Source organism: Physeter macrocephalus, chromosome 8 (assembly GCF_002837175.3).
Source record: "Physeter macrocephalus isolate SW-GA chromosome 8, ASM283717v5, whole genome shotgun sequence".
In the NCBI taxonomy this organism is placed as follows: Eukaryota; Metazoa; Chordata; class Mammalia; order Artiodactyla; family Physeteridae; genus Physeter; species Physeter macrocephalus.
In genome coordinates this window covers 10147926-10159093 of record NC_041221.1, presented here as the reverse complement: position 1 = coordinate 10159093, position 11168 = coordinate 10147926, and the positions used below count along the sequence as shown (strand labels likewise).

Here is an 11168-nt window from a genome sequence, read left to right as displayed (position 1 = left end):
AGGGGACACGGGTTCGTGCCCCGGTCCGGGAGGATCCCACGTGCCGCGGAGCGGCTGGGCCCGTGAGCCACGGCCGCTGGGCCTGCGCGTCCGGAGCCTGTGCTCCGCAGCGGGAGAGGCCACAGCGGTGAGAGGCCCGCGTACCGCAAACAAACCAAAAAAAAAGAAGGGGATATATGACCAAAGACGTGAAGGAAGCAAAGGAATGGGCCATGAGACTGCCTAAGGAAAGGGCGAGCCAGGCAGAGGGTACCCTTGCAAAGGCCCTGAGGAAGGTGCAGGGTGCCTGGATGTTCCGGGAAGAGCAAGGAGGCCTGTGCTGCTGGAATAGCATCTCCTTTCAGGGAGGCCAGAGTGAGTGAGGGGAGGGGAGGAAGGGATGAGGTTAGAGGATAACAGAGGCAGACAATGATATTAAAGATGTGGCTTTTCTCAGAGATGGGACGTCACTGGAGGGTTTGGAGCAGAGACGTAAGATGCTCTGGTCCTTATTTTCAAAGAAGTAGTCTGGATGCTGCTTAGGAGACAGACCAAGGGGATGCAGCGATGGAGGTGGAGAGACGAGGCAGAAGCCACTGCCGGAACGCAGGTGCCAGGTGATGGGGGCTTGGACAGGGTGGCAGCAGCACGGTGAGGGGCAGTGATTGGCTTCTGGATATAAAATGATGGTCTCTCTCCTGCCATACCGGCTGAGAGAGAGAGACGAGCCACAGATGGCTCCGACGTGTTTGACCTGAGCCACCAGAGCATGGAAGGGCCATTACCTGAGGTATGAAGGCTGCAGGCAGTGTGGATTAGGAGCGGAGGGAGGGGTTCACCCCAACTTCAGTTTCGGATTTGCTCACTGCGGGATGTTAAGCAAGCAGTGGGACAGATGAGATTGAAAAGTGAGAGAGAATTCCGGGCTGGAGATAAACGGGCGTCCTCAACACGAGAGAGGATATTTTAAACCGTGGCGCTGGATGAGACCACCAGAGTACAACCAGGGAAGACAGGAGGCCAAGGCAGAGCGAGGAGATGGAACAAGAAGCAAAGAAGGGACCAGCGGGGGGAGGACCACCAGAGTACAACCAGGGAAGACAGGAGGCCAAGGCAGAGCGAGGAGATGGAACAAGAAGCAAAGAAGGGACCAGCGGGGAGGAGGACCCAAAGCATCCAGCGTCCTGGAAGCGGGCGAGACCAGCCGTGCGGGCAGCGCGATGAGGACGGAGACCAGACCCTGGACCCTGCATCTCGGGTCGTCCACGACGTTGGTAAGAACCGTCTGGTGGAGTCAGGCACCCGAGTCTGATTAGAGGGGATTTCAGATAGAAAAGGAGACAAATATGGAAAACGCTCTCGTGGCGCTGGACAGCAAAGGGGGAAGTGGGGCAGTGAAGGGAAAGGGTTTTTCTGATGATTCGGAAGGTGGGAAGTGACCGCACATCTGGGCACGTGTGGGCTGAGCCGGCAGGGGGAGATGGACGGTGACAGTGAGGCCTGGGCAGGGGTCTTGCTCTTGAGGAGGTAAGAAGAGCTGGGAATCAGGCCCCAAAGTGGAGAGGCTGGCTCTGTGGGAGCCCAGCAGAGGGGAGGATTCGGGGCTCAGATCCTGGAGGGTGGGTGTGCGTGATGCGGAGGGACTGCTGACGGGCCAGACGTGCAGCCTGAGCGGCCAAGGCAGTGGCACCTGCATCCCTCTGGACCCCGACTGCATCCCCGGGGCCTGCTGACCGCCTAGGGGCCGCGGCGCTGAGTGTAGCCAGCACGCACGGTGCCCCCAAGAGCTTGGGTTCACATTCTATTTCTGCTGCTTTTCGGCTATCTAAGCTTGAGCTAGCTGTTCATGCTCTCGCTCTCTGCCTCGGTTTCCTCATCTGTAAAGCAAGGAAATGGGTAGCCACCTCCCCACTGCAGTGGTTGTGTGCATTTAAGGAGGTAATACTTTGAAAGCCCTTGTCTCGGTGCCTAGCAAATAGCCTTTTCCATCAGCACCCTTCGTCCCTGGATGCCTGTGAGTGAAGCCACCGCATCGCCAGCCGGGCTCCTCTCCAATCCCGTTATGAAACTCACTTTGGGTGTTAGTGGAAAAGCATCGCTTCGCCTCCTAATTCACAGTTTCTTACTCTCACCCAGGCAAGACGGCATCACAGAATACAGCTCTGGCTGGAACCTGCATTCCACGACCAACAAGCTGTGAAGTCTCGGGCGAAGTCTTGGGCAAGCCTCTGGGTGTCTTCGAGCTTTATTTTCACCCTACGTAAAGGCAGGACCGAATGAGCTCGATGGTCCCTTCAAGGTCTACAGTCACGAAACATTTTTTTCCCTCGAGAAGAAAAGGTCTTCAATTACATAAGGAAATAGAGTGGGCGGGGGGTGCAGGGGGCCGAATGTGGTTTGCAGAAAGCCCTTTAAGAACACGGAGAGGCTCTCGGTGGAGCTGAGCCTGCGCTCGTGGACTCCTACGGCCGAGGGCTTTGGGTGGATGCTGAGAAGACCAGATCCTGAGTCAGCCGCACTCACCCGCCCAGCCCGGTGGCCACGTGGACACGCACACCAGACAAGGGCTGGTCCTGTGATTCTAAGCACAGAACCGGCCCTACTGCCAGACAAACTCCTTCACCCTCAAAGCCCACCGTTGAGAGGCAGTCCATCCTACGGGACCGAGGGACCCACCCTGGCAAAATCTGGGCTTCAGAAAAACAAGTTCAGTCCCTGATTTCCCACCTGAGGAGGTGGCTTTTCTGAACATGACCCAGCACGTTCAGAGCAGCCAGGATAAGAAAACACAGCTGCCAAGAGGCAGCTCCATCCAGATGCGAGAAACGCTGTGCAAAATAAGATGCCATTTTGCAGTTTAACATGGCCATGACCATTTTGCAGCGAACATCTCTTTCTGAGTTCAGGTAAGAGGTTCGCCCAACTTTTGTAAGTTTCACAGCCACGTGAGGTCCTGGCTTTGCAGGCTGCTGGCATCCAGTTCCGTAGAGTAGAAAGTAAGAACCGCTCGTCTCGACGGTCGAGAGCAAGATGGCTTTGCGTGTCATGTGACAGTGACTGAATGGGCAAAGACCCTGGCAAAACAAAAAGTGCTTCGTTGCCGCCCAACCCTGCAGAACAGGCTCTTCCAAACCACCAGAAGAATATTGAAGGTTTGACTCCACACCACAAAACTCAGCTGTTCCTTGGCCATCTGAGAAGTTCAAAGGAGCTGAGCTAGGACCAGATTTAGGAAACGGACCCAGGAAGACGCTCCCTTGACCAGGACTCAGTTCAGTGCTCAGTGTCGCAGGGGGTTCTTAAGAGTGTCTTGAGTTAAATCCACCCAAATTCCCAGAAAAGCTCCCAGCATCCTTCACAGACGAAGCCTTGCATCCAACTGCCTTCCCGTTTGCCCTTGGAGACCAGACGTGCAGACCAAGGGCACGTGCAGACGACAGGCGGGGTTGCCGCAGATGGCTGGGAGGAAGTGCCACGCTCTCGGGGTCCCAGGCTCAGCAGAGTGGCCAGCGAGTCTGTACAGTGGGCCAAGCTTCACAGCGATTTCTGAGCCAAATCTTTAAAGGCTGATCGCTGTCTCGAGCTGGGTGTTTCTTGGGGGCTGAGCTGCAGCCACTGTGGAGGTGTCTTCTGGCACGTGCTTTGCAGTGAGTTGAGGGCCAAGCTGCTAACACGGTCTCAGGCCAGCCAGACCCATTGCGGTGAGCAAAGGGAGCTGGGGGCGCATTGGTTCACCCCGGCCTCTGCACTAAAAAGCACAGGAATGGGATGTGAGGAGGAGGGGACTCGAGCAAGGGACTGACAGATGCCAGCAGCGAGGCTCCCCTCTGAGGTTCCCTCACCGCCGCCCTCTCCCAAGAGGCAGCACGCAGGGGTGGACTGAGAGGTGGGCTCTCATCCCGGATCCAGTGTCTGCTGGCTGTAATCCTTGGGACAGGCCCGCGCGCTTCTCTAAGCTGCTGTTTCCTTGTGTGTGACACGGGGTGCTAACACCCACCACTCCATATGGATGCCGACCCCTGACATGAGAAAATGCAGGCATACCTCACTTAGTGCAACAGGGTAGGTGCTCAAGAGAGAGTATTTGTTATGGCTTGGGACACCAAATGGGGATTCATCCGCGGTGGCATTCGGGTTTAGACTGGGAAGCCTTCAGGATATCACCCTCGCTCTTCTGCCCCTTCCTTCCTTACTCCCTCCCTACCCCAGGAGTCTCAGCCGTGCCATCCAAGATCTTTCAAAAACCATCACCGTGGGCTGTCTGGTGTGTGTCCAGATGTTCCGCCGGGCTCCCTTCAGATATCTGGACACTCTTCTTCCAGGGAACTTTCCAGGGCCCGCCAATACATCAGGATATCGTGAGGCTTGATATAATGGCAGGCCACGATCTTCTTGTAACGGCATATGGTGAAGGGTAACCCATTGGGGAAGAAAGTCTGCTTGGAGTGAAGTTCCTCCAGTTTGATTTGCAGTTTTTCCAGGCAGAGCCCCACAAAGACATCTTCCAGTTTAATGAACGGGACACTTTCAGCAACGTTGTACACCTGGCCCGCCACATCGCTGGAGAAAACATAGCCAACGCCGGAGCAAAAGGGCGGGTACTTGTCCCACGGATATTCGAATTTACTGACAAACCACTTATTGTACCTTTTCCTGATTGGGTATTCGTTCAGTTTTAAGAAGCCGGTGAAAAACCGAGTTGTTCTATTTTTCTTCAGGAGCAGTTCGGTCAGATAGTAGGTGTTGACAAACATGTCAGAGTCTGTTTTCATCACGAAGGATGCCTGCGGACAAAAGCGGTAGATCCACTCCATACCCATCACGGTCTTCAGAGTCAGGTTGAAATAAACATCCGTGAAGTTCTTCTGGATGATATCGCGATACTGCCGGCTCTCCTGGGCCACTGCTCTCGACATGTCCTTACTGGGGCTGGTTCCCAGGAGGAAGAACGTTTTTATTCGTTTTCCCCTCACGATCTTTTCTCTCCCCCACGCGCTCCGGATGGCCGAGCGGGCCAACGTCTGCTCGTGGGATGAAGTCACCAGCAGGACAAGGAAGGGGGGATCCTGCCTGCAGTCTATATCTGGGAGCTGAAGGAAGTTCCCAGCTTCGTTCTTGAAAACCAATGGTTCGCCTTTGAAAGGACTCAGACCATCCAGGCTAAAGTACAGACAAAGGGCTCCCAGGACCACCAGGGAAATATATATCCATCTCATCTTCACATAAGCCATCTGAAAGGAACAAAATCAAACGGTTAGACCTCAAAAGCAGGAGCGCCTGTTTAGCTTTACCCTGGGAGGTTGAGATGGGGGACAAGACCCATGTTTCATGGCTCAGGTTTTAGAAACTCTGGAATCTTGTTGCAGACAGAAGTGGAGCGCCATGGCTCTACACGGAGGCAGAGACGGCTGCCAGCGTCTCTCACCCCCTAGTGGAAGATCAGGATCAGCCGGCCCTTCACGATGGGAGCCTCACATTCCTCAGCTAGAAGGATATGGAAATACATGGCTCACTAGGTCCGTCCTTTGGTTCTGCCCTTCTCTGATTCCATAACGGCATCCAGCTAGAGAATCTGCAAGCCTAGACCTAAATGTATAGGCCGTCGGGCATTCTTCTCTGATTGATTTAAGCACCACTTCATCACTCCCGGAAAGAAGCAAGACCAGTCTTCAGATGGGCACAACTACCTTGGAATTCCATCTCCGCTAGCAGGGCCCGTTTTTTGTTGTGTTTTGTTCTGTTTTTAGGTTACTGTTGAAATCTCCTGATTCTTTTATCTCTTGCTCACCTCTCTTTTATTCTCCACAAATCCAGGATCATCCAAGTCAGTGTTATAACATTAAGAAAGCAAATAACTCACTCTTTTCCTGGGTAAGATGAACCTCTGGGTTGAAAGCTAAGCCAAAGGGTAGATTCCAAGAGCTGTCAGCATATGACGTTCAGCACGATCAGGTTCTGGGCTTGCTTTGTTCGCCAGAAAAATGATTCTCTTCCTTGGGACGCCCCATAAGGACAAACCAAAAAGAATAGTGTCATTAAAAATCACTCATGCCTCACCGGCAGCTCTTCACCTTTTGCTGTACTGAAGCATTTGCTGTAGCGCCAACGCACCACCCACCTGCAAGACATTAATCCCCCGCCTCATGTTTCTCATCTGTAAAATGGGTCCAGTCAAGACAAATCCCAACACACGGTTCCCCTGTTGACAATAATAACAGCAAGCAAATATCCGAGAATCTTTTTAGCCTAATGGGTTAGGACAGCAGCCAGAAATTTTTAAGGAGACACGACGGACATGTAAGTCAGTGACAGTCACGTAACAGGGTCCATGGCTGATGCTTAAAGAACCTAACACAGGGAGGAAACCAACCCATCAATTCTCAACTCAGTGTCCATGTTTTCAGAATGTTATGCTGGATAAGAGGACCTAGGGGTTATTGGCAAGAAAAGAAACCCACCGAGTGAAATGTAGAAAGGGTTGGTTATTTTGACAGCAAAAGAGGACCTCGAAGTTTCATTAAGTAAAAATCTGTTCCAAGTACATTCTTCATAAAAGAAATGGAACAATGATGGAGCTTTCCAGAACTAGCCCACTCTCTGGAGGCCAACTCGGTCCAGCTGCTGTTCTTCTGGGTCCCCCATGGAGCTCCTGACCAGCTGCAGCCCTCCCTGACTTCACAGAAGTCACCACAGGACACAAAAGGACTTTGAGAACGTGGCTGAGCCTGCAGGAGGCTGAGAAGTCTACAACCCTTTCTTTGTGAGGTTATTTACTTGCAGGGCTAGCACGTGTAGTCGATTTTGCCAGGGAAAGGTGTAAGGGAAACGAAATTGCGTTTTCGCCCGCAGTATACTCTAGAAAGAAACATGAAAACCAATGCAGGGGAAAAGACGCTATTTCTCGATTTTGCGTCCTTTCGCAGATAAGTTTGCTCTTCCTCTGTGGTTGCCTCAACAGCAAACCCTGGTTTTCAGTCCACCGCCTGTGCCCTTTCCTGGGACCCTTCGCCTGAATCTCAGTCGCCAGGAAGGGACGCTCAGCTCACTCACAGCACCGGCGTCCAGAAGGCAGAGCGAGCACCGTGCTCCATGGCCTGACTGGCCAACGCTCCCCGGGGCCGTTCGTTTTCACGTGCAATTGGAAGAAACTTCCTGCCTACAGTGCGGTGACCAAGAAACACACTCTCGGGACTTCCCTGGTGGCGCGGTGGTTAAGAATCCGCCTGCCGATGCAGGGGACACGGGTTCAAGCCCTGGTCCGGGAAGATCCCACGTGCCGCGGAGCAGCTAAGCACGTGCGCCACAACGACCGAGCCTGCGCTCTAGAGCGCATGTGCCACAACTACTGCGCCCGCGTGCCGCCACTACGGAGCCCGCGTGCCGCCACTACTGAAGCCCGTGTGCCTAGAGCCCGTGCTCCGCAACAAGAGAAGCCACCGCAATGAGAAGCCCGCCCACCGCAACCAAGAGTAGCCCCCACTCGCCACAACTAGAGAAAGCCCGCACGCGGTAACGAGGACCTAACGCAGCCAAAAATAAATAAATAAAATTTATTAAAAAAAAAAGGAAACACACTCTCCAGAAGTTATACCTCACATTCCCATTTACATCTACATCTCTGATCGAGCATATGGTGTGTCACCAGGACCAGGAATCCAACCTTCCACGGAAGGACCAGAGGCTACAGGGCCTGGAGACAAAGGCATTGGAAGTCCACACCCCAAGGCCTGGAAAGCCAAAGGGACAGTCTGGAAAGTTAAGTTCACGTGGGCTGGTGGGGAGGACCTCCTGGATCTGAAGGGAAAGATCTGGAATGGACAGCAATGGTCCACTCTGAGGCCAGAGAGAGTGCCCGGGGCCAAAGCACACAACCAAGAGGCCCCTGGCCTCAAGGGAGCGAGAACTGGTGAGGTGCCCAGCCCACTGGATGGGCCAGGTGAAGGGTGTGGTATTCGAGCTTGTTCTTGAAGGGCGGGGGCGATGTGACAGGCGGCAGCGGAGGTGGGAATTCCAGACCCAGGGACTCACAGAGGGTGGCGGGCAGTTCAGAGGGCTGGGACCCACCTTCAGGACACCCGCTCCAGAGCTCTCCTCACACATCTGGGAAGAATGCCGCCAACCCGCGGGCCATCGGAGGGCAGCGTGGCATCGCAGGGAATGCACAGTGAACGGTGACATGCGGCCGGAGAAACCCAGAGGCTCTCAGACTCAGTAGGTGGAAGAATCTCCCAGGAGCCTGGTTAAAAATGCAAGTTCAAAGGTTCCATCCCTTAAAAAGAATGAAATAATGCCATCTGCAGCAACATGGATGGACCTAGAGATGATCATACTGAGTGATGTAAGTCAGAGAGAGAAAGGCAAATACCATACGACATCACTTATATGTGGAATGTTAATTATGACACAAATGAACTTATCTACAAAACAGAAACAGAAACAGACTCACAGGCGTAGAGAACAGACTTGTGGTTGCCACAGGGAAGGGGGTATAGGGGAAGGATGGATTGGGAGTTTGGGATTAGTAGATGCAAACTGCTATAATATAAAGAATGGATAAACAACAAGGTCCTACTGTATAGCACAAGGAACTAGATTCACTATCCTGTGATAAACCATAACGGAAAAGAATATGAAAAAGAACGTATATATGTGTAAACTGAATCACTCTGTTGTACAGTAGAAATTAACATAACATTGTAAGTCAACTATATTTCAATAAAATAAATTATTTTACAAAAAGGTGCCATCCCACACAGACTCGGAGAAGGCAGGTCTGGAGCCCAGGAATCTGTATTTTAATATGTCCCAGGTGATTCTCTTCTAGGCTGGTTCCTTTGAAAACACCAGCGGGCACCACTTGGATAAAGCAGTCTGGAATAAGGTTCCCTACAACTGCCCCAGACGGACGCTGGGCCGCAGCTCTCAGCTCCCACCTGGTGTCCAGCCCCTGCCCACTGGAGGAGACCTGGGTGTCAGCAACCAAGGCAGTGAGAACAACGCAGCTCTTGCAGTGCAATGGCTGTGTGTCAACTTGCCTAGGCCATGAGGTGCCTAGACATTTGGTCAAACACTATGCTGGGTGTGTCTGTGAGGGTGTTTTTTGGATGAGATGAAAATGTGAATAAGGAGGCTGAATAAAGCAGATTGCCCTCCCTAATGAGGGTGGGCTGCATCCAATCAGTTGAAGGCCTGAATAGGAGAAAAAGGCTGACCTTCCCCCAAGTTAGGGGAACTCTTCCTGCCTGACGGCTTGGACTGGGACTTCATGGTTTTTCCTGCTTTCAGACTCAAGCTAAACATCAGTTCTTTCTGAGTCTCGAGCTGTTAGACTAGAACCACACTCTTGGCCCTCCTGGGTGTCCAGCTTGCTGACTGCAGATCTTGGAGCTTCTCAGCCTCCATAACCATGTGACCCAATTCCTTAAAATAAACCTCGATTTATCAAGCATCTCCTGTTGGTTCTGTTATGCAGTGAGTGCACCCCACCCCACCCCCACATCTTGTGAACAGTCTGTCAGTGATGCTTCCAGGACAGCTTTTTTGGTGGAGGGGGCAAAGAGATTTTTTTCTGGAAGCATAAGGGAGAGGAGTAAAAGGTGAGGAAGACATCAGGAGTAAGAGCCTCAAGAACACACCCCATCACACGTTTCTCACAGGAGAATGAGTAAATGGAGAGGAGTGAGGCACAGAACAATCATGTCCTGCAATTCTGTTTGCACCCAGATGACTCCCCCAGGCTGTCTGGTAGCCTGGACAACTAGACATCTTCTACAAAAGCTGAGGGTGTCTATCTAATCTTTTAACGAAGTTCAGCAGTTTCCTTTACTATACACATAAGCTGATATGCAGTTAACTATGTAAGAAAACTGGCATTGCAATAGAAAAATAGGTCAATGGAGCAGAAGAGAGAGCCCGGAAAGAAACCCACACATATGATAAATGATAAATGCAACACAATGTAGTGGGGAAAGAGTGATCTTTCAATCAAGAGTCCTGGGTCTAAATGCTGGAGAGGGTGTGGAGAAAAGGGAACCCTCTTGCCCTGTTGGCGGGAATGTAAATGGATACAGCCACTATGGAGAACAGTATGGAGGTTCCTTAAAAAACTAAAAATAGAATTACCATATGACCCAGCAATCCCACTACTGGGCATATACCCTGAGAAAACCATAATTCGAAAGGAGTCATGTACTACAATGTTCACTGCAGCACTATTTACAATAGCCAGGACATGGAAGCAACCTGAGTGTCCATCGACAGACGAATGGATAAAGAAGATGTGGCACATGAATACAATGGAATATTACTCAGCCATAAAAGGAAATGAAATTGAGTTATTTGTAGTGAGGTGGATGGACCTGGAGTCTGTCATACAGAGTGAAGTAAGTCAGAAAGAGAAAAACAAATACTGTATGCTAACACATATACATGGAATCCAAAAAAGAAAAAATGGTTCTCATGAACCTAGGGGCAGGACAGGAATAAAGATGCAGACGTAGAGGATGGACCTGAGGACATGGGGAGGGGGAAGGGTAAGCTGGGACGATGTGAGAGAGTGGCATGGACATATATACACTACCAAATGTAAAATAGATAGCTAGTGGGAAGCAGCTGCCTTGCACGGGGAGATCAGCTCAGTGTTTTGTGACCACCTAGATGGGTGGGATAGGGAGGTTGGGAGGGAGACGCAAGAGGGAGGGAGGGATATGGGGACATATGTATACATATAGCTGATTCACTTTGTTATACAGCAGAAACTAACACAACATTGTAAAGCAATTACACTCCAATAAAGATGTTAAAAAAAAAAAAAGAGTCCTGGGTCTATTTGATATCCACATGGGTAAGAAGTACCTGACCCCTACCTTACACCACACACAAGTCAAATCCAGATGGACTGCAGTATCTAAAGGTGAAAGGTACAACAATAAAGCTTCTGGAAGAAAAGTTTTCTGATCTTGGACTGGGTGATTTTTTTAAAAAACAGGATAAAAAACACACCATAAAAGAAAAGGATGATAGGGCTTCCCTGGTGGCGCAGTGGTTGAAAGCCCGCCTGCCGATGCAGGGGACACGGGTTCGTGCCCCGCTCTGGGAGGATCCCACATGCCGCGGAGCAGCTGGGCCCGTGAGCCATGGCCGCTGAGCCTGCGCGTCCGGAGCCTGTGCTCCGCAAAGGGAGAGGCCAC

The 11168-nt window shown here is 51.6% G+C and overlaps 1 protein-coding gene across 1 annotated transcript; it reads right to left on the bottom strand.

The window, feature by feature from the left end:
• Window positions 1–4274: 4274 nt before the first annotated feature.
• B3GALT5 (beta-1,3-galactosyltransferase 5) lies at window positions 4275–5210 on the bottom strand. The gene has a single exon (XM_007111258.1). It carries the CDS (start codon window positions 5208–5210, stop codon window positions 4275–4277), a length of 936 nt encoding a protein of 311 aa, XP_007111320.1.
• Between the last annotated feature and the right edge of the window lie 5958 nt (window positions 5211–11168).

What these genes read in the sequence shown, in the direction of transcription:
- B3GALT5 (XM_007111258.1), bottom strand. Translation starts at nt 5,210, where the DNA reads ATGGCTTATGTGAAGATGAGATGGATATATATTTCCCTGGTGGTCCTG.